We start from the raw sequence: 23,748 nt of genomic DNA, 5'->3' as shown, positions 1-23,748 counted from the left end.
TGGGGGGCACTCTGCTATGTAGTGGGGGGCAGGGTGCGGTACGTAGGGATGGGGGGCAGGGCGCAGTACGTAGTGAAGGGGGGGCAGTGTGAGGTACGTAGTGAAGGGGGGCAGTGTGCGGTATGTAGTAAAGGGGGGGCAGTGTGCGGTATGTAGTGAAGGGGGGGAAGGTGTGCGGCATATAGTGAAGGGGGTGGGCAGTGTGTGGTATGTAGTGAAGGGAGGGACACTGTGTATTTTGTAGTGAAGGGGGGGTAGTTCTAGGATGGCCAGGCGGTGAGTACCTCTCCAGTACTCCCAACCCACCCTTACCTGACTGTGGGAAGTACTGCAATCCATCCTGGACTTACCGTAGAACTATCACCCCTTCACTACAAAATACACTGCATGTTGTGAAGAGGGGGGACAGTTCGTGGTATGTAGTGGGGGTGGGGGGACGGTGCGTGGTATGTGGTGGGGTCGGTCCGTGGTATGTAGTGGGGGTGAGGGAAGGTCCGTGGTATGTAGTGGGGGTGGGAAAAGGTCTGTGGTATGTAGTGGAGGTGGGGTCGGTCCGTGGTATGTAGTGGGGGTGGGGTCGGTCTGTGGTATGTAGTGGGGGTGGGGGAAGGTCCGTGGTATGTAGTGAGGGCGGGGGGCGGTGTGTGGTACATGATGGGGTCGGTCTGTGGTATGTAGTGGGGGTGAGGGAAGGTCCCTGGTATGTAGTGGGGGTGGGGGAAGGTCCCAGGTATGTTGTGGGGGAAGGTCCCTGGTATGTAGTGGGGGTGGGGGAAAGTCCGTGGTATATAGTGGGTGTGGGGGGCAGTAAGGGGTATATAGTGAAGTGAGGGGCAGTGGGGGGCACTCTGCTATGTAGTGGCGGTGGGGGGCAGGGTGTGGTACGTAGTGAAGGGGGGGCAGGGTGCGGTACGTAGTGAAGGAGGGGAGGGCAGTGTGAAGTATGTGGAATGTAGTGAAGTGAAGGGAGGGGGCAGTGTGAGGTATGTGGTATGTAGTGAAGGGAGGGGGCAGTGTGAGATATGTGGTATGTAGTGAAGGGAGGGGGCAGTGTGAGATATGTAGTGAAGGGGGGGGTGGCAGTGTGATATATGTAGTGAAAGGGGGGGTGGCAGTGTGAGATATGTAGTGAAGGGGGGGTGGCAGTGTGAGATATGTAGTGAAGGGGCAGGCGGCAGTGTGCGGTATGTAGTGAAGGGGGAGGTGGCAGTGTGAGGTATGTAGTGAAGGGGGAGGCAGTGTGAGGTATGTAGTGAAGGGGGGGGGGGCAGTGTGAGGTATGTAGTGAAGGGGGGGGGGGGCAGTGTGTGGTATGTAGTGAAGGGGGGGGGCAGTGTGCGGTATGTAGTGAAGGAGGGACAGTGTGCGGTATATAGTGAAGGGGGGATAGCGTGCGGCATATAGTGAAGGGGGGGGCAGTGTGCGGCGTGTAGTGAAGGGACAAACACTGTGCATTATGTAGTGAAGGGGGGGTAGTTCTATGATGGCCAGGCGGTGAGCACCTCTCCAGTACTCCCAACCCGCCCTTACCTGACTGTGGGAAGTACTGCAATCCATCCTGGACTTACTGAAGAACTATCACCCCTTCACTACATAACACACACTACATGTTGAGAAGGGGGGGTAGTTCGTGGTATGTAGTGGGAGTGGGGGGCGGCCCGTGGTATAGGGTGGGGGTGGTCTGTGGTATGTAGTGGGGGTGGTCTGTGGGATGGGGTGAGGAACGGTCCGTCTTATGTAGTGGGGGTGGGGTCGGTCTGTGGTATGTAGTGGGAGATGGTCCATGGTATGTAGTGGGGGTGGGGGCAGTCCGTGGTATGTAGTGGGGGGCAGAATGCGGTATGTAGTGAAGGGAGGGGCAGTGTGCGGTATGTAGTAAAGGGGAGGGGCAGTGAGCGGCCTGTAGTGAAGGGGGGAGCTGTGTGTGGTATGTAGTGTGGGGAGGAGGCTGTCTGTGGTATGTAGTGAAGGGAGGGACACTGTGCATTATGTAGTGATGGGGGGGCAGTTCTACGATGGCCAGGCGGTGAGCACCTCTCCAGTACTCCCAACCCGCCCTTACCTGACTGTGGGAAGTACTGCAATCCATCCTGGACTTACCGGAGAACTATCACCCCTTCACTACGTAACACACACTGTATGTTGAGAAGGGGGGGGGGGACAGTTCGTGGTATGTAGTGGCGGTGCGTGGTATGGGGTGAGGGACGGTCTATGGTATGTAGTGGGGTCAGTCCGTGGTATATAGTGGGGGTGGGAGAAGGTCCGTGGTATGTAGTGGGGGTGGGGGAAGGTCCGTGGTATGTAGTGGGGGTGGGGGAAGGTCCGTGGTATGTAGTGGGGGTGGGGGAAGGTCCGTGGTATGTAGTGGGGGTGGGGGAAGGTCCGTGGTATGTAGTGGGGGTGGGGGAAGGTCCATGGTATGCAGTGGGGGTAGGGAAAGGTCCGTGGTATGTAGTGGGGGTGGGGGAAGGTCCGTGGAATGGAGAGGAGTTGGGAGAAGGTCCGTGGAATGGAGTGGGGGTGGTCCGTGGTATGTAGTGTGGGTGGGCAGTAATTAGGTAGTGAAGGGAGGGACACTGCTATGTAGTGGGGGTGGGAGGCAGGGTGTGGTACGTAGTGAAGTGGGGGAAGGGTGCGGTACATAGTGAAGGGGGGGCAGGGTGAAGTTTGTAGTGAAAGGGGGGGGGAACAACGGGAGGTATGTAGTGGGGGGGGCAGTGTGATGTAGTGAAGGGGGGGTATGTGCGGTATGTAGTGAAGGGGGGGGCAGTGTTTGGCATGTAGTGAAGGGGGGGCAGGGTGCGGTACAGTGAAGGGGGGGCAAGGTGCGGTACAGTGAAGGGGGGGCAAGGTGCGGTACAGTGAAGGGGGGGCAAGGTGCAGTATGTAGTGAAGGGGAGGGGGGCAGTGTGAGGTACGTAGTGAAGGGAGAGGGGGGGCAGTGTGAGGTACGTAGTGAAGGGGGAGGGGGGGGCAGTGTGAGGTATGTAGTGAAGGGGGGGTCAGTGTGAGGTATGTAGTGAAGGGGGAGGGGGGGGCAGTGTGAGGTATGTAGTGAAGGGGGGAGGGCGGGCAGTGTGAGGTATGTAGTGAAGGGTGGGCAGTGTTCGGCATGTAGTGAAGGGGGGGCAGGGTGCGGTACAGTGAAGGGGGGGCAAGGTGCGGTACAGTGAAGGGGGGGCAAGGTGCAGTACGTAGTGAAGGGGAGGGGGGCAGTGTGAGGTACGTAGTGAAGGGAGAGGGGGGGCAGTGTGAGGTACGTAGTGAAGGGGGAGGGGGGGCAGTGTGAGGTACGTAGTGAAGGGGGAGGGGGGGCAGTGTGAGGTATGTAGTGAAGGGGGAGGGGGGGGCAGTGTGAGGTATGTAGTGAAGGGGGAGGGGGGGCAGTGTGAGGTATGTAGTGAAGGGGGGAGGGCGGGCAGTGTGAGGTACTTCGTGAAGGGGGGAGGGCAGGCAGTGTGAGGTACGTAGTGAATGGGGGGCAGTGTGAGGTACATAGTGAAAGGAGGGGGCAGTGTGAGGTACGTAGTGAAGGGGGGTGGCAGTGTGTGGTTCGTAGTGCGGGGGGCAGTGTGGAGTTTGTGGTGAAGGGGGGGCAGTGTAAGGTATGTAGTTTAAGGGGGGGCAGTGTGAGGTATGTAGTGAAGGGGGGGGGCAGTGTGTGGTATGTAGTGAAGGGGGGGGCAGTGTGTGGTATGTAGTGAATGGAGGGGGGGGCAATGTGCATTATGTAGTGAAGGGGGGGGGCAGTTCTACGATGGCCAGGTGGTGAGCACCTCTCCAGTACTCCCAACCCGCCCTTACCTGACTGTGGGAAGTACTGCAATCCATCCTGGACTTACCGTAGAACTATCACCCCTTCACTACGTGTCACTACGACACAAAGTGTCAGACACTCAAAAGAGATCTTTAATATCTCTGGATCATACAGCTGCACCTCCAGTAATGTTGTGTACCTTATCCAGTGCAGAAAATGCAGCAAAGGATCTTATGTTGGCGAAACAGGACAGAAGTTGCAAACAAGGATGAATTTGCACAGACATAACATCAAGGAACATAAGATGACCTCTGCACACCTGTAGGACACCATTTCACACAACAAAGGCACACAATGGGAGACCTCAATGTTTTAGTTCTGAAAGGAAAATTCAAATCCATTCAGGAAAGAAAAACTTTTGAACTAAGAATGATAATTCTATTTGACGCAAGAGATAACGGCCTTCATTTGGACATGGGATTCCTCACTCATTATCCAACAGTTTTATGACTATTAGCTAGCTTGACTCCCTCTGTGTGAGTGTAGTATCCCCCCCTCCCCCCTCGCTTTTGCTGAATCTTATCCCCCCTCCCCCCCCTCCTTTTGCTGTATCTTATCTGTAGCCTTTTTTTTTTTTCATCCCTTCTAACATTCTGCTTAAACTTTGTGATTTGTAATAGTACTGCTCGGACCTTGAAGAAGGGGACACTCCCCGAAAGCTTGTCCTCAAAATTGTATGTTAGTGCAAATAAAAAAAGTATCATGGACAGTACTCAATTGTTTCTATCCCTTCACTACAAAACACACACTGCATGTTGAGAAGGGGGGGCAGTCTCTGCTATGTAGTGGGGGTGGGGGTGGGGGGGACAGTGTGCGGTACGTAATTAAGGGGGGGGGCAATGTGTGGTACGTACTGAAGGGGGGGGAGGTGGGGCAGTGTGTGGTATGTAGTGAAAGGGGGGGGGGGCAGTGTGCGGTACGTGGTCAAGGGGGGGTGGGGCAGTGTGCGGTACCTAGTCAAGGGGGGGTGGGGCAGTGTGCGGTACGTAGTGAAGGGGGGGTGGGGCAGTGTGCGGTACGTAGTGAAGGGGGGGGGGCAGTGTGCGGTACGTAGTGAAGGGGGGGTGGGGCAGTGTGCGGTACGTAGTAAAGGGGGGGTGGGGCAGTGTGCGGTACGTAGTGAAGGGGGGGTGGGGCAGTGTGCGGTACGTAGTAAAGGGGGGGTGGGGCAGTGTGCGGTACGTAGTAAAGGGGGGGGACAGTGTGCGGTACGTAGTAAAGGGGGGGTGGGGCAGTGTGCGGTAGGTAGTAAAGGGGGGGGGACAGTGTGCGGTATGTAGTGAAGGGGGCGTAGTGTGCGGAATGTAGTGAAGGGGAGCAGTCTGTGGTATGTAGCGGGGAAAGGGGGGAGAGCAGTCTGTGTTATGGGGTCAGTCCGTGGTATGTAGTGGGGGAGGGGTTAGTGTGTGTTTTGTATGGCGGACGGACACTCATAGGACCGTAGCGGCAGAGCAGTTACAGTTCCGGTATCTCTCCGGGCTCAGACGCTCATTAGTATCCTCCCTTTAGAAGAGGAGATGATTGAACATCTACTATAAAGGATTAGTGAGGGAATCAGTAGATGAATCCGATCTGGGCGGCAGCTCTGTCGAAACACGCCCGCACAGTCCGAGCTCCACAGTCAAATGATCAGAGCGGTGAGCTTGTCTGTCAATTACACAAACTTCCGGGAGATGCCTCTCGTTACCTTAGCAACAAGGACGCGTAGGCAGAAATCCTAAACTATGAGCTAGGTTGTGCTGCCTCCGTCAAAGAGAATCTTATCTCTATAGTGTTTTTTTTTTTTGCTGTGGATGACCTTGTTTAGCATTGTCAATACAATTGTACTTTGTCTTCCTTGTGTTTTTTAAATAAAGATGTCCGTAAACACAATATATAACAGATATCTCTTCCTTTTTTTCTTCTCCGCTGTGCTGTTGGCATTTACTGATTAGGCTCTTCTCCTCATCACCCAAGATGAAGCCCCCCCTCTCGGTGACATCTTTGACAGGATAGGAGTTGCCCCTCTCACACAGGCATTGTGGTGACTGGTTATGACAGTGGGTGGTCGGTGGTCAGGAGGACCATTCATTGTGTCTTCAGGTCCTCATTCACTACTATGGGGCGTTAGCGGGGGATCACTGCACAGTGTCACATCATCAGCTTTATTTTCATGCCATAACACCAAGGCTTTATTCACACCTGAGAACGCATGAAAAAGCACGTTCATGAAATGCGTGGAAAACGCATCACACTTGTGCCATTCATCATTAATGGTGTTAAAAATGCAGCAATAAGAGCAGAGTTTTCACATGTTTGTACATGAGCTACTAAGGCCCCTTTTGGAGGCCCATTGAGAAGAATCGGCTGCACTAAGCATTTAGTATCAAAACTAAAACACGCACATTCACAAAATGCTGGGTGTGAACTAAGCAATGCAGACGTGGCAATGGATTTTGTCGGAATGTGACATTCTTCTAAACACCCTCATTTTGTTACAATGACAATGTTCACGTTTTTATGCCATGCCATTGAACTTTGTGGAGCCAAAAGCACACTGTGCTGCATGTAAAAAAAAGAGAACAGAGTCCCTGCACCCTTCCAAAAATTCATTTCAGGAAACTGTATAGATGTGAATGGGACCAATAGGAAATAATTATTATTACGGGAACTTATTTATCTCTGTCAATGTAAGCAGCGCTTTACGTATATACACTTTATATATATGTACAATATAATATTGAATGGATTGTAGTGCGTTTCTGAAGATGTGCAAACGCACTAAAAAAAGCATAGCTGGGACTCTAGCTTCATGGTCACCTTGCTTGTGTGGGTAGAGAAACGGATGATGTCAGGCTGGCAGGAGAGGAGAAGAGAAAGCCCTCTACAAGCATTTCATCAAATACCCAATTACATGGAGTCCAATGATTGGCTGGAATATGCCACCAGAGCTTTACATCATTTCCCGAATTTCAAGTGGTCCAGTTATGAAAACTTTAAAAAGAATTGCTTTGAAACCTATAAAGTAGGACGGCCTTGCAGCCATATTGATGTCGGGCGACTTACAACCAGGATGCAATTGCAAACCACAGGCGGCATATTGCTGAGGACTATCCATTCTAATGCAAAGGGCCTCAAATTTTTAGGCACATTGAAAGCTGTTACAATTGCAGAACAGCCATGAAAATTATGAAAACAAACCACCAACATGTTCTATTGAAACTCAAATTGTCCTGAAGTGCCAGGGTTTATTGTTTAGAACTCAATGCATTTCAGAGGTGCTAATGAGCTCTCTTCATCGGGGCTTAGGAAGGATGTGGACATGTAAACAGACCTTGGAATACATATACAGCCTACTCCATCATTGGTTTGGTAGACAAGCCTAGAAATCGGAGCAGCCCACACACTGTCCTTTATTATTATGCCACAATCTCATTACAATTCCAAATGCTTTGCAGTCTAATATTCAGCATAGTAGTAGATATTGGGGGGGGGGGGGTATGATATACTTGTCAGTTATGTACCCCCATTCGTAGCTCAAGGATACCCCCCAGGGGTTGTCCAATGTCATCCTCCTGTACATTAGTTCCAGGGTTGGAAGGAATGAGCTGACATAGAGATGTGACACGTGAGCTCTGCATTTCTCATACCACAGACTCTGCCCATTGGTTGTCTATAAACTTTGCTGGCTGTAGTGTGCTGGCCAGCTCTAGTTACACCGGGTATCAGCTGGCTGCAGGCATCGGAGGATGGCTGCTGGAATGTTCAAGTCATTTGCAAAGATTTTTTGCCATTTTATAATTTGTCTCTAGAAAACATTTTCTTGGGGCCTTATTTACAAAGCAGAGTGGATAGCACTCCACAAAAGATACCACAGTGAACGCACATCACTGCACCTGGATTGTACATTCGACAATTGCAGATCACAGTGTGGAGCCTGTGGTGTCCTCCTGTGTTCTCTTCATATTGCTGCAGAGGGCAATTCAGGAGAGGAGGAAGCCCTGGCACATCATCATTTCACTGCCTTCTTCCTATTTGTAGGACTTTTTTATTTATTAAAATGAATGGGGCTGCACTTGATTTAAAATCCCAAAGCAAGTGAAGAGGAAAAACTATAAAAAGCACTGTGTATGAAACAAACTGTATGGCAGGAGAGGGTTGCAGAGGTACCCTTCACACTCTTCTGCTGCACATAGTGCCCATCATGCCCTCCTCTCCTGCACATACCACCCGCTGTCATACCCACCTCCCTCCTCTCCTGCACATAAAGCCCGCTGTCTTGCCCTCCGCCCTTCTCTCCTGCACATAACACCCGCTGTCGTGCCCTCCTCCCCTGCACATACCGCCCGCTGTCACGCCCTCTACCCTCCTCCCCTGCATATGCCGCCCACTGCCGCGCCCTCCACCCGCCTCTCCTGCACATACCGCCTGCTGTTGTGCTATTCACCCTCCTCTCCTGCACATACTGCCCATTGTCACGCCTTCCTCCCCAGCACATACTGCCCGCTATCGTGCCCTCCGCCCTCCTCCCCTAGACATACCGCTCTCTGTTGCACCCTCCTCTCCGTCACATACCACTCGCCGTCATACCCTCCTCTCCTGTACATACAGCCCACTCTCATACCCTCCTCTCCTGCACATACCGCCCACTGTCATACCCTCCACTCTCCTCCCCTGCACATACTGCCCATGGTCATACCCTGCACTCAACTCTCCTGCACATACCACCCACCGTCATACCCTCCACCCTCCTCTCCTGTACATAGAGCCCAGTGTCATACCCTCCTCTCCTATACATACAGCCCAGTGTCATACCCTCCACACTCCTCTCCTGTACATACAGCCTAGTGTCATACCTTCCACACTCCTCTCCTGCACATACCACATGCAAATTCACACATTATTCTGCAACATCACCCTATTTAGACAGTAGGGTAAACAGAGCTTTCTCTTTCTATATAGGCTCCAAGTCACAACTTGGGTCTTGATTGTTACAGAGTGTTGATGATTCCTTCACCTCCACCCCTTTTCCCTCTAGCTGAGCACCAGTGCAGTCATGTGGGAAGAAGGGGCTAATCCCTTCATACCTGGAAGTAGCAGGTATTTCTCCACCCTCCCAGCAGCTAAAGTGCAAAGCAGAGGAGTGAGGGGAAGTTTAATGTGGTATGTAGTGAAGGGAGGGGGGCAGTGTGCGATATGTAGTGAAGAGGGGGCAGCCTGTGGTATGTAGTTGGGGGGGCAGCCTGTGGTATGTAGTGGGGGTGGGGGGCAGTCTGTGGTATGTAGTGGGGGAAGCCTGTGGTATGTAGTTGGGGGGGGGGCAGCCTGTGGTATGTAGTGGGGTGGGGGGCAGTCTGTGGTATGTAGTGGGAGGGGCAGTGTGTGGTATATAGTGGGGGGGCAGTTTGCGGTATGTAGTGAAGGGGGGTAGTTCTGTAGTTCAACGGTGGTCAGGCGGTGCGCACCTCCCCAGTACTCCCGACCCGCCCTTTCCTGACTGTGGGAAGTACTGTAATCAATCCTAGATTTACATTTCACATTTTGTCATGTTACAACCAAAATCCTAAATGTATTTTATTGGGATTGTATGTGATAGACCAACATAAAGTGACACATAATTGTGAAGTGGAAGGAAAATTATAAATTTGTTTTTAATTTTTACAAATTAATATCTGAAAAGTGTGGCATGGTATTCAGCCCCCCTGAGTCAGTACTTTGTAGAACCACCTTTTGCAGCATGTACAGCTGCAAGTCTTTTTGGGGATGTCTCTACCCGCTTTGCACATCTAGAGAGTGAAATTTTTGCCCATCCTTCTTTGCAAAATAGCTCAAGCTCTGTCAGATTGGATGGAGAGCGTCTGTGAACAGCAAATTTCAAGTCTTGCCATAGATTCTCAATTGGATTTAGGTCTGGACTTTGTCTGGGCCATTCTAACACATGAATATGCTTTGATCTAAACCATTCCATTGTAGCTCTGGCTGCATGTTTAGGATAATTGTCCTGCTCGATGGTGAACCTCTGTCCAGTCTCAAGACTTTTTCAGACTCAAACAGGTTTTCTTCTAAGATTGCCCTGTATTTGGCTCCATCCAATTACCAATCCTCTCTGACCAGTTTCCCTGTCCCTGCTAAAGAAAAGCATCCCCACAGCATGATGCTTCCACCACCATGTCTCACGGTTAGGATGGAGTATTCAGGGTTACATAGTTAGCCTGGATGAAAAAAGACAAAAGTCCATCCAGTTCAACCATAGAAAAAAAAAGTTATAATCCTATACCCACAGTTGATCCAGGGGAAGGCAAAAAAACCCCCAGCAAAGCATGATCCAATTTGCTCCTGCTGGGAAAAAACTTCCACTGATCCCCTGAGAGGCAATCGGATATTCCCTGGATCAACTTTACCTATAAATGTTAGTATCCAGTTATATTCTGTGTATCTAAGAAACAGACCTTTTTTGAAGCAATCCACTGAGCTGGCCAGAACCAACTCTTGAGGAAGTCTATTCCACATTTTCACAGCTCTCACTGTGAAGAAATCTTTCCGTGTTTGGAGATTACATTTCTTTTCCTCCAGACATAAATAGTGCCCCCTTGGCCTCTGTGATGACCTCAGGGTGAATAGCTCTATACCGAGGGTGATATGCAGTGTTCGTTTTCTGCCACACATAGCGTTTTGCTTTTAGGCCAAAACGTTCCATTTTGGTCTCATCTGACCAGAGCACCTTCTTCCATATGTTTGCTGTGTCCCCCACATGGCTACTCTGGCAAACTGCAAGCGGGATTTCTTATGGCTTTCTTTCAACAATGGCTTTCTTCTTGCCACTCTTCCATAAAGGCCAGATTTGTGGAGTGCATTACTAGTAGTTGTTGTTCTGCCTCAGCTATACGTGGTGCGGGTATAATCAGACAGACAGATAACCCTCCTCCCTTAACAACTCATTGATGCAGGCGCTAGGTCCTGTTTTCAACTTTTATTGCAGGGAAGGTAGAGTAAAACTACAAATGAAAGAAATAACATTCAATCAGTATATACAATCTACAAAATATACAGTCCTGACACACTAGTCTAGCTAGAAAGGGGTTTTTAAACATACCAGCGATGTTTCCAATAGGCTGACAACAGAACTGCAGCTGAATGCGTGTGGAGTCCTCTGGAGGAGATGTAAAGATGGCTGCTAGGAGATGTCTCTAAGACCTCACGGTGAAGCCCATAGGATGATGGGAAAACTACGGTGGCCTTTAAGCAACAAAATGTGTAACTACAAAAACGAATCTATAAAACTGTAATACAAAAGAGCCACTAGATGGCGATGTAACTACAGAAACGAATCTATAGAACTGTGATACAAAAGAGCCACTAGATGGCGATATTACATTTTACCTTACATTCCATAGCATAATAAACTAACAATGGACATAACATAAAAATATGCTGAAGGCATGACAGTTGTCCTCTGGACATATTCTTCCACCTGAGCTGTGGATCTTTGCAGCTCCTCCAGAGTTATCATGGGCTACTTGGCTGCTTCTCTGATTAATGCTCTCCTTGCGTGTCCTGTCAGTTTAGGTGGACGGTCATGTCTTGGTAGGTTTGCAGTTGTGCCATACTCTTTTTCGATTTCGGATGATGTGTTTAACAGTGCTCTGTGAGATGTTCAAAGCTTGGGATATTTTTTATAACCTAACCATGCGTGTAACTTCTCCACAATTTTATTCCTGACTTGTCTGATGTGTTCCGTGGCCTTCATGATGCTGTTTGTTCACTAATGTTCTCTGACAAACCTCTGAGGGCTTCACAGAACAGCTGTATTTATACTGAGATTAAATTACACACAGGGGAACTCTATTTACTAATTAGGTTACTTCTGAAGGCAATTGGTTCCACTAGATTTTAGTTATAGGTATCAGAGTAAAGGGGGCTGAATACAAATGCATGCCACACTTTTCAGATATTTATCTATAAAAAAATTTGAAAACCATTTATCATTTTCCTTGCACTTCACAATTATGTGTAACTTTGTGTTGGTCTATCACATAAAATATGATTAACGTTACATTTACGGTTTTGGTTGTAACATGACAAAATGTGGAACATTTCAAGGGGGACAAATACTTTTTTTTTATCTCTCTACTAGCTGTATGTTAATGTTCTTGATTTTAGCTAAATACATGCTTTGACCACTTCAAGACTGGACACTTTCACCCCGCCTACTATGGGATATATATTTGAAATTTAAAAAATTAAAATGCTGGTATGGTGTATGGTGGTGATCAGTGCATTGGTTTGAGGTATGATGGTGATCAGGAAGCTGGTATGGGGTATATGGCAGTGATCAGGACGCTGGTATTGCACATGGGGTGATCAGGATGCTGGTATGGGGTATGGCAGTGATCAGAATGCTGGAATGGGGTATGGCAGGATTCAGGATGCTTGTATGATGTATGGTGGTGATCAAAAACCTCAAGCGACGCAGTCGCGCGCTAGAGTGACTATGGCGTAAAACCAGATCCCAACAAGCATTCACCCAATATAAATCCGCCTTCCTCACCTACACTTCCTCCCTCCACGCTGCCAAGCAAACCTACTTTGTAACCCTCATCAATACCCTCTCCTCCAGCCCTCGCCGGCTCTTCTCCACCTTCAACTCTCTGCTCTCTCCGCCCCCACTTCCACCCAGTACCTCACTCACCTCCCACGAGATTTCTAACCACTTCCAAAGCAAGATCGACACAATTCGCGGGGACATCACCACTGCTCAGACTTCCGCCTCACCTAGCATCCCTCACACGAAAACCCCCTCAACACTCCTTTCCTTCGACCTCGCCACTGTCCAGACCTCTACCCTGCCCAACATTCCCCACACTCAAACCCCCTCAACACTCCACTCCTTCAACCCTGCTACCACTGAAGAGGTCACTAAGGTCTTCTCTGAAGCTCTCCTTACCACCTGCCCCCTTGGTGTATGGTGGCCATCAGGATGCTGGTATGGCATATGGGGTGATCAGAACACTGGTATGGGGTATGAGGGTGATCAGGATGCTGGTATGGGGTATGGCAGTGATCAGGATGCTGTTATGGTGTATGGAGATGATCAGGGTGCTGGTATGGCATATTGCAGCGATCAGGGTATTGGTATGGCATATGATGAAGATCAGGGAGCTGGTATGTATATGATGGTGATCAGGGTGCTGGAATGGCGTATAGCTGTGATCAGGACGCTGGTATGGTGTATGGTGGTGATCAGAACGCTAGTATGGTATATAGCGGTGATCACAATGCTTGTATGGTGTATGGCAGTGATCAGGAAACTGGTATGATGTGGCAGTGATCAGGATGCTGTTATGATGTATAGAGATGATCAGGGTGCTGGTATGGCATATTGCAGTGATCAGGGTGCTGGTATGGCATATGGCAGTGATCAGGGAGCTGGTATGGCATTGGGCAGTGATCAGGGAGCTGGTATGGCATATGATAGTGATCAGGGTGCTGGTGTGGCATATAGTGGTGATCAGGATGCTGGTATGGCGTATAGCGGTGATCAGGATGCTGGTACGGCATATATCGGTGATCAGAATGCTTGTATGGTGAATGGCAGTGATCAGGACACTGGTATAATGTGGCAATGATCAGGATGCTGTTATGATGTATGTAGATGATCAGGGACCTGGTATGGCATATGATGGTGATCAGGGAGCTGGTATGGATATGATGGTGATCAGGGAGCTGGTATGGATATGATGGTGATCAGGGCGCTAGTATGGCGTATAGCAGTGATGAGGGTGCTGGTATGGTGTATGGCGGTGATCAGAACACTAGTATGGCATATAGCGGTGATCAGAATGATTGTATGGTGTATGGCAGTGATCAGGGTGCTGGTATGCTATATGGCGGTGATTAGAACGCTGGTATGGGGTATGGCATTGATCAGGGTGCTGGTATGGCATATAGCGGTGATCAGGACGCTGGTATGGTGTATGGCGGAGATCAGGGTGCTGGTATGGTGTATGGCGGTCCTCAGAATGCTAGTATGGCATATAGCGGTGATCAGAACGCTTGTATGGTGTATGGCAGTGATCAGGGTGCTGGTATGCAATATAGCGGTGATCAGAAAGCTTGTATGGTGTATGGCAGTGATCAGAGAGAACCAATGTTTGCTTTTAGATTCTGTTGTTTACCATGTGATTGGACACAGCAATCATATGGTACAAGACCATGTGATCACCCAGACACAGTGGTAATGCAGGAAGACATCCAGGAATGTCTACCCGCATTGGCACGCATCTCATCTGGCCATTTATATACATGGGCTAGACAGGAAGTGGTTCAATAAATGCTAATGTGTTGCAAACAAAATATATCACCAAACATTCTACATAAGGTCCCTGTTTTAAAGGAATACATGCAAATCAAAATCACAGTTTAAACCATGAGGTTCTAAAGTATTCAGATATTCAATCTAGTGCACCTCCTGTTTCTTTAACATTAATGTGACACTAAACAATATCCATGGTCTCCAAGAATAATCCATACACTACACATCCACTACTTAATGGCCCTCTAATCTGTTTTTCATTAAATCAGTTCTTATTTTTCTGGCTTCTTATAACAATCCCAGTGAGCTTCTGAACCTATTCTTTTCCCACTCATTTGTTTGATTGGATCCAGCTCTATGCACACCACAAATCCCATGGTCCATCTCAGGAGTGAGCAAGAGAGGGTGGCTGCATTCCTACATACAATGGGACTATGGAGAACGAATGTAGCCACCCTCTAACAGGAAGTCACATCACGCCAGAAAAACAAAGGAATTTGCAGGAGTCTGAGAGCAATAGAAGATACTTTTTTGAGTGAAGAATACATACTTGGATAAAATATTGTTATTAAATCAGAGTTCAGTGTCACTTTAATACTTTAAGTTTGTAGGCACATGGCACAGAATATAATGATTTGTATATATACGCTGTATTGTATTGATTTGTATTTTAACAAACTGTGAATGAATATCAACAAGCTATTTTTTTGCTAGGAAAATGACTTGCTCCTGACGTGTCACTAATTGTTTTACTACATTCTTTTACTTTGATTTTCAACATAGTTGTTTGTTGCATTGTTGCTCGTAAAAGCTGCCCTATTAGCATTACAGCATTAAAAGTGCAACAAGAAAACCCAAAGCAACAAATCAGAACCCTTTGATGTCAGACCAGTGTGAGCTGCACTCATACAGGTTGCTCTTGGTACTGCCCCTGCCCTGTTTAAATCTAAAGTAACAAAATAATTATATTTTTGGAATAATATCATATATGTTCTTGTTCTTTCTAAAATCAGGTATCCTCCACAATGGAGGCTGAAGCGGATTCGGCTGCAGAAATGAATGGTCAGGAAGAAGCTGACAGTGATGGGGAAGATAGCGCTAGCCAGTCAGACACTGAAGAAGAGAGCTCTGGTTTGTATCTTCTAAAAGTTTACTATTTGTCTCAAAATATCTAAGGGCCAGTTCACACCACAATTTCTGCCTTCGGGATTCGTTTCTGCATATGTATTTACACACTTTTTTTATGTGTTTCGGTGCACTTCATGTGTGTTCCATTACGTCTACATGCATTCCAGTGCATTTTCCATGCATTTTGCTGTATTCCATACAGAAAAAAATGCAGCAGAGACACCCATACACAAAATTTCTGCAGACATGGCGTCCCTGGCTTGATATAGCCCAACCGTCGAGATTCTGTCAATATAAAATTTACACATGAGTTTATTTTTCTTTTTTTTTCTGTTGCGGTCCCCCTGGAGCCGTTTTTTGTTTTTGTCTCCTTTCTCTTCGTTCCTCTCTTTCCTTTTGTTTAATCTTTTTTTATGCTATTTGTGCTGATTGTGATTATTGCTTTGAGTGCCGTACCAGCAATACTATATCCTTATGCTAGACTCCATCAAGAGCCCAGCGTGTGGAGTACCTACAGTTGCAAGAAAAAGTATGTGAACCCCTTGGGATTACGTGGAGTTTTGCATGAATTGGGCATAAAATGTGCTCTGAACGTCATCTAAGTCACAACAATAGAAGAACACAGTCTGCTAAACATAATACTACACAAACATTAGATGTTGCCATGGTTTAATTGCACATAACATGTAAACATTCACAGTGCAGGGAGGAAAAAGTATGTGAACCTTTGGACTTAATAACTGGTTGACCCTCCTTTGGCAGCAATAACCTCAACCAAACGTTTCCTGTAGTTGCAGATCAGACCTGCACAACGATCTGGAGTCATTTTGGACCACTCCTCTTCACAAAACTGTTTCAGTGTAGCAATATTCTTGGGATTTCTGGTGTGAATCGCTTTCTTAAGGTCATGCCACAGCATTTGAATTGGGTTGAGGTCAGGACTCTGACTGGGCCACTCCAGAAGGCGTATTCTGTGCTGTTGCAGCCATTGTTTTGTTGAATTACTTGTATGCTTTGGGTCATTGTCCTGTTGCATCACCCATCCTCTGCGGAGCTTCAGTTGGCAGACAGATGGTCATACGTTTTCCTGCAAAATGTCTGATAAACTCTGGAATTCATTTTCCCATCAATGACAACAATCCGTCCAGGCCCTGAGGCAGCAAAGCAGCCCAAACCATGATGCTCCCTCCACCATGTTTTACAGTGGGGATGAGGTTTTGATGTTGGTGTGCTGTGCCTTTTTTTCTCCACACATAGTGTTGTGTGTTCTTCCCAAACAACTCAATCTTGGTTTCATCTGTCCACAGTATATTTTGCCAGTAGTGCTGTGGAACATCCAGGTGCTCTTTTGCAAACTTTAAACGTGCTGCAATATTCTTTTTGGACAGCAATGGCTTCCTCCATGGTGTCCTCCCATGTACTCCATTCTTGTTTAATGTTTTCCTTATTGTAGATGTGTCAACAAAAATGTTAGCATGTGCCAGAGATTTCTGTAGGTCTTTAGCTGACACTCTGGGATTCTTCTTTACCTCATGCAGCATTCTGCGCTGTGCTCTTGCAGTCATTTTTACAGGACGACCACGTCTAGGGAGAGTAGCAACAGTGCTAAACTTTCTCGATTTGTAGACAGTCTGTCTTACCGTGGACACATGAACATCAAGGCTTTTGGAGATATTTTTGTAACCCTTTCCAGCTTCATGCAAGTCAACAATTCTTGATCGTAGGTCTTCTGAGAGCTCTTTTCTGCGAGGCATGGTTCACATCAGACCGTGCTTCTTGAAACCAGTAAACCCAAAACAGGTGTGTGTTTTTTAAGGGCAGGACAGCTGTCAGCAACACATCCAATATCATCACACTGATTGGAGTCAAGGTTGGCTCACTCCTGGCTCCAATTAGCTCTGGGAGAAGTCATTAAGCTAGGGCCTCACATACTTTTTCCTCCCTGCACTGTGAATGTTTACATGTTATGTGCAATTAAACCATGGCAACATCTAATGTTTGTGTAGTATTATGTTCAGCAGACTGTGTTCTTCTATTGTTGTGACTTAGATGATGTTCAGAGCACATTTTATGCCCAATTCATGCAAAACTCTACATAATCCCAAGGGGTTCACATACTTTTTCTTGCAACTGTATCTGCATTTGAAGAAGCTCCATCTCATATTTTGTCCGCTTTCTGTATGCTGATATAGTGACAATTTTTCCTTAGAGTTTATATTGTCATTGGTCTCTAAATGTCTACCATTTTTGCAACTTATTGTTTTCTCCCTTTTTTTTTACTCTCTTCTTCTCTTTTTCTATACACAGCACTTGTGTACACAGTTTATTTTTATGTCTCTCCATCAGTACATATTCTGTAATATTCCTCGATTACCTTGTATGTATTATTCCTGTTGCTCAATGCGTCTGTTTTTCACTGATTCTCTGCTGCTATCTATTCTATAATAAAATTCTTTGTAAAAGAAAAAAATGGAGCAGGTTTTACTTTTGTTTACTGCAAATCTTGAAGTACAGTACAGGACACAGGCTACCCTCACTAGTCTCCTTGTTCCTCTGCATTGCTTTCTAAAAAACTGAGGACACATGGGGTGGGGTTATGGGGGAGGCCCCAGGAGCCTGTGTGTATGGCAGCTCATAGAAATTAATGGTCTGTCCTACACATGATGCACAATACGCACTACATCACTCCTTCAGTCTTAGAGGAAAGGGGGACAAGAATGGTATATGCGTCTTCTGTTTATGTGGGGGAGATGAAGGGGCTGATTATCTAAAGGCAAATAGACTGTGCACTTTGCAAGTGCAGTTGCATTTTTTCCCCTATAGCTTAGTGAATGTAAATCACTCCAAATATCACTTTAGCCTTTTCCCGTCCGCTGTATGTATATATACATCCTCAGACAGGAGCAGTAATATCAGGACCCAGCCACGGTCCTGGTGTTGTTCTTTAGAGCAAGCGATGGGCTTTTTGGTAAAAGTGATGTAAGTGGCTCTACAGCCTCCTCATCACTTTTATAGTCCCCACCCTCTATTGCCACCACCCATCGCCTTTCCCGGGCTCTCCTTTTCCCCTGGGGTGCCTGGGACCGATGTAACCTGTTGCTGCGGAAGCACTGTGAAGAGTGGGGAGAATTTTGTTTCTTCTCCTCCTCTGTGACATCAAAAACTGGAATCAATGTTTGTTTTGTCATTTCCAGTTTTGGTTTGTTTGTTTGCAACCTATTATAGGCTTGTAAAGCAGCCGATCAAACTGATCTCGGTTTAAGCAGTTGCTTTGGATGGCGAAGGAGAGATCTTGGGTCTTAATAGACCCCAGATATTTCCATAAAGAGGATCTGTTACAGCCCATGCTATCACAAGAGATTTTCATCTCGTGTGATAGCAATAAACGTCATTTAAAAAAAGACAGTGTAAAAAAAATACATTTTAGTAAAATAAATTATTTTTTTTTAAAGCACCCCACAACCGAGAGAGCTCTTCCCTTCTTGATTGAGCTGACAACATTGCCTCTGTTACACTGAAATCCTTAGCGGTGTTACTAGCTCTGCCTGGGGAGAGTTCTCCCCTGCTTGATCTCAGAGGTTCAGAGTGGGAGGTTTTCTATAGTCCAGAAGGGAAGAACTCAGGCAAAGCTGACAATGCTGCCTAGGATTTTACTGCAACAGAGGCATGGTGTTATCAGTTCAAACAAGAATTAGAAGTTCTCAGATTTTTATCAGGATCATCGGTTATTTTTCAGCAATGGCAGAAATTTTAAAGATCCAAAATATTGGAAATGGACAATAAGGGATAATTACATAGTTAGCCTGGCTGAAAAAAGACAAAAGTCCATCCAGTTCAACCATAGAGAAAAGAAAAAAAAAGTTATAATCCTATACCCACAGTTGATCCAGAGGATCAATGCACTATTATAATCTATACATTTTTTGGCAGATATGGATGATTTGGATTGTGAACGACGCAGAAACGAGTGTATTGATGAGATGTGTCAATTAGAAAAGCAGTTCTCAGAGCTGAAAGAAAAGTAAGTGTTACAGTCACCACATCTGCCCATACCTAGTATTTACAGGTAATCTACACTTGTCCTATCGATGTTTTGGAAAAACTTGCTGGTAAATGGACTTCTTTATTGTTTTTCCTGTTATTTACTCTTTATGGAAATGATTTGCATGGCATTATGCATGCCACATTTGAAGAATGCTCTCATGCTGGTTTTTGTGAGTTTCAGTTGTATTGATCATATGCATTATTTGTACAGGAAATGTGTCAAAACTGAAAAGTTTTGGAGCATTGCTTCACAAATGTAGGTTTGGTTTAGTCCTAAAACATTAATCTATTAAAGTGTTAATTGAAAAAAGCAGAAAATTAGTTGTTTGAGATGTTGAAGTAATTATTTCTGAGAAAAAAAGTTAAATGCCCATTTTGCGCAACAATGGCAATTGCATGTCTAAGTGATATATCTGTTTTTTGGGCAGAATGTTTGCATAAATATCATGCTTGGAAAACATGGATTTAAAAATCAGTTATGCATCCGTTTGAGTTGGGCTCATTGTGTCTGTGCATGTAATGCTGTAGGTTATTCAAGGAAAGATTGAACCAGTTTAAAGCCAAATTGGAAGAGGTGACTTCTGGTAGAGCTATGGAGTATATTAACCCTTTAGCTGACCTACAGAAGAACATGAAAATCCGCATTGAAGTTGCAGGTAAATCCTTTAAATTGTAGCTTCTGTTTCACAAAATGAGTTAATGTTGCACATAGAACCAGAGGTTCTGGAATTGGCCTAGAGTTTTCAGTCTCTCTGAGGACTCATGCAGTACCCAAATCACCAAGGTATTTACCAACTGTGACCTCAGAGGACACAGGATGTCTGAGCCGTCAGCCTTCGAGACTTTGATTCAAAGTCGCTAGAGTCTTTAGACCTTTGCAGGTCAACGTCTGATAATGGTATCTATTCCTCATACCATTATAAGGGATACCACTGATGGCAAGAGTCCCCATCTCCTTAGCAAAAGAAGTCTGAGGAAGAGACTGAAAAGTCTTCTTCCTGAATTACTTCATGGGATAAATCCATTCCATTTTACATCTGGGTCTGGACCAGCATTAGGCTTGCAGCACTATCAAAGATCAGGTTTCTGCTCTTTCTCCTTTTCTATATTCTTTCAGAGACCTTTGGCCTCTTATTCCTTAATTAAAACTTTTGTGCAGGTAGTCTCCCATGTAGCTCCCCCTGTTTGCTGTCTTGTAACTCTGAAGGATCTGAATCTAGTTCACTCCGTGCTTCAGAATCCACCATTTGAACCCAGTAGATACATTCCTCTCCAGGCTCAGAACTTTCCCCCTGCCTAAGGTAGTTTCTGCCTTTTATTTCAACCAGGACAATGTTTTTCTGTTCCTCTGTCAGATTGCATGTCACCAAAAGGAACCCCCCCCCCCCATTGTGTGGCTTTTTTCAAGGTGTTAGAGTCTATCTCTCACCCATTGCTTCTTTTCTTGTCAGCCTGGATGGTCCCCATACGGATGCATCAGCTTCTCATTCCACTATCTCTAGGTGGCTCAGACAGACCACCAAGTATCAGGACCCACCCTTTCATGTCAAGGTGCACTTTACTACATCTGTGAATGCTTCTTGAGGTTTTTGGTATCAGGCAGTTTTCCAGATTTGGAAGGCTGCCACCTGGTCTTCTGTCAACAGCTTCACAATGTCCTTTAGGCAGCTCTTTGAGTTGCAGTCAGCATCCAGTTTTCAGTTGTTTTCTTGCATTTTTTTGCTGTGCTCCCCACCCCTCAGTTGGACAGCTTTTGGAATGTCTGAAGTTGAAAGACTTCCTGCATCTCTGAATGGAATTTAAAAAAATTGATTTTACGGTGAGTACTGTTTTGTAACATTACAGAAATATAAAGATATTTTTTTCCTTGTAGGAATTTATAAGGGATTTTGTCTGGATGTTATAAAACACCGCTATGAATGTGAGGTTCAGGGAGCTAAGCAGCATTTAGAGGCAAGTGGTTTTAATTGTATGCTATTATAAATAATTCCTGTTTCCTTTTTATATGTGCAAAGTTTCACTTTTTTTCTGTGTATCTGCTTAATTATTTAAATGCTTGGGGTAATGTTATATGAGACTGTTTAGCCCCCCTAGTTGTCTTGGTCTACAAAGTGATTAGCTTTTAGGTTGTAGAGATCAGAGAGTGGGAGTGATGGAGTAGTCTAGAAAAAGACTGGGCAGGGCTGACAATGCTTTGTCCACATAAAATCCTGTGTGTAGTCAGTCCACAACATAGCTCAAGATCTGGATACATTTCTGCCAGTGTACTTACAGGGTCTTTAAAGGAGTAAATCAAGGGGGAAAGTACATATTATGTTTTTTAAATGTGTTTGTTTCTTTGTATTTTGCCTTGTCATATACTTTGAAGTTTTACTCTTATTTACAGAGTGAGAAAGTTCTCTTATTTGATAACATGCAATGTGAACTATTGGAGCGAATCCAGCGACTTGAGGAAGACCGTCAAAGCATAGATATCTCATCAGGTATGCAGGATACAATTGCATTTTCTGCAATAAACATTTGTCTCTAGTAATTTACTGGATAATCTACATCTTTTGATTCAAAAGTCTATTGAAACTTTACTCTCTGCTATTACTTTAAGTGAGACATCTGTTCTATAGGTAGTCTTAGGATAGCCATTAATGAGCAAAAGTATAGCCCAAGAATGAGTGGAAGACATCTCTGTCTCTCTATCCATTCAGTCGTGTCCGACTCTTGGTGATTGCATGGGCCGTCACTCTCCACTCTTTCCGGTCTTGCACCTTTCTTATTAGCTGATACATGCTTAGGCCAGTGTTCAATTTCATAGCATCCAACCAGTGTGTTTTCGGCCTTCCTCTTTTTCTCCCCACTGACCATACCAAGTAACGTTGCCTTCTCCAAGGAATCAGATCGCATCACATGCCCAAAATAAGTCAGCTGTAATTTGACTATCTTTCCTTCTAAAGTTATTCCTGGTTTAACTCGCTCTAAAACCTTTCTGTTGGTAATCTTTGCTGCCCAGGGTATCCTCAATAGCCTTCTCCAGCACCACAATTCGAATGCATCAATCCTCTTTCTATCAGCTCTTTTCATAACCCAGCTTTCACACTCATACGTAGTTATAGGGGAAACTATCGTGTTTACCAGCTTGCATTTGCTGATGAAGCTGATATCCTTACTTTTCCACAATTTTTGCATACTTAGCATGGTGTTACGACCTAATGCGATCCGTTTTTTAATTCCAGGAGCGCAATCACGCCTCCACAATAATCCAGGAACCTGCAGTTTTTCTTGCAACTTGCATGGACCAAAGCAGAGCTAACTCTTCGAGATCAACCACTTCTGATCAGCCTGATCCCAGTGCACCGGACTATTATTTTTTGCTTGAACTTTATTGAAATGTCAAAGTGACATTTAATGAAATTCTATTAACACATCAGTGTTGTAATGAGATAGTTTGCATTGCAGCCCACTGCACTGAAAAAGTACTGTATGTGGTATTTTTTTCCATGCATGCCATTGTAACACAGTGGTGTGACCAGACTCCATAAGAAAACAAGGCTTTTTGCTTTGCCTTGTGCTGGGACTGTGCTGGACAAGGCTGCCCAGCACATTCCCAATGCACCTGGTGCAAATGAGCCCTTCAAGTACCAGTACACTTTAAGTGCTTGTTCGGTACCTAAGGTATACCCAGCAGAAATGTCCTGAATGCAATTTAAATCATCAGGCTTATTTTGATCTCCATATTGTCAGAGATAACGGAACATCTGGTGCTACATGTCCTAGCACTTATTGAGCCTAGTACATTTGGACTCGGTGGGGTTTATTTACTAAAGCTGGAGAGTCCAAAATCAGACTCCCTTCTGCATAGAAACCAATCAGCTTCTAACCTCAGCTTGTTCAATGAAGCTTTGGCAATGAAACCTGGAAGCTGATTGGTTTCTATGCAGAAGTGAGTCTGATTTTGGACTCTCCAGCTTTAGTAAATAAACCCCAGTATGTCTATGGAAGTATGGAGGAAAGGCAGGTTATTTATTTTGGAATTTTTATGTCAGTGTTTGTTACCCCAACATTTCATATCCCTGCTATGTGTCCGTTGTACCTTGTACTTGTGTAAAAAAATGTCATAAAAAAATCCTGTTGTCTTTATATTGCTTCCTTTGTTTGAAATACCTGATCACCCAAACCGTCCTTTCCGCTCCTCCCAAGACCTCCTGCTCTCTAGCTCACTTGTCTCCTCCTCTCATGCTCGTCTCCAGGACCTCCCCAGAGCCTCCCCCATCTCTGGAACTCTCTACCCCAATCTGTCTGACTATCACCTACTCTGCCCACTTTTAGGCGATCTCTGAAAACCTATCTCTTCAGAGAAGCCTATCCTGCTTTCAGCTAATACCAAATCTTCTATTTCTCCCATCAGCCCATCCCCCACAGTTATTACCTTTTGTACCACCAACCCCTCTCTATTAGATTTTAAGCTCCCAGGAGC

The 23,748-nt window shown here is 45.9% G+C and overlaps 1 protein-coding gene across 1 annotated transcript in view; it reads left to right on the top strand.

The window, feature by feature from the left end:
• BRMS1 (BRMS1 transcriptional repressor and anoikis regulator) overlaps nucleotides 1-23,748 on the top strand; it is a 59,851-nt gene that overhangs the window by 26,171 nt on the left and 9,932 nt on the right. Inside the window, exons 2-6 of the mRNA XM_089658070.1 lie at nucleotides 15,122-15,239; nucleotides 19,167-19,257; nucleotides 19,809-19,936; nucleotides 21,154-21,233; nucleotides 21,667-21,763. Of these exons, the coding sequence (XP_089514196.1) occupies nucleotides 15,122-15,239; nucleotides 19,167-19,257; nucleotides 19,809-19,936; nucleotides 21,154-21,233; nucleotides 21,667-21,763 (514 nt within the window). The remainder of the gene's footprint in view (nucleotides 1-15,121; nucleotides 15,240-19,166; nucleotides 19,258-19,808; nucleotides 19,937-21,153; nucleotides 21,234-21,666; nucleotides 21,764-23,748) is intronic.

Source organism: Staurois parvus, unplaced genomic scaffold (assembly GCF_062004578.1).
Source record: "Staurois parvus isolate SC_StPar_1 unplaced genomic scaffold, SC_StPar_1.0 ptg001051l, whole genome shotgun sequence".
Classification (NCBI taxonomy): domain Eukaryota; kingdom Metazoa; phylum Chordata; class Amphibia; order Anura; family Ranidae; genus Staurois; species Staurois parvus.
This window is presented reverse-complemented; position numbering and strand designations above follow the sequence as displayed.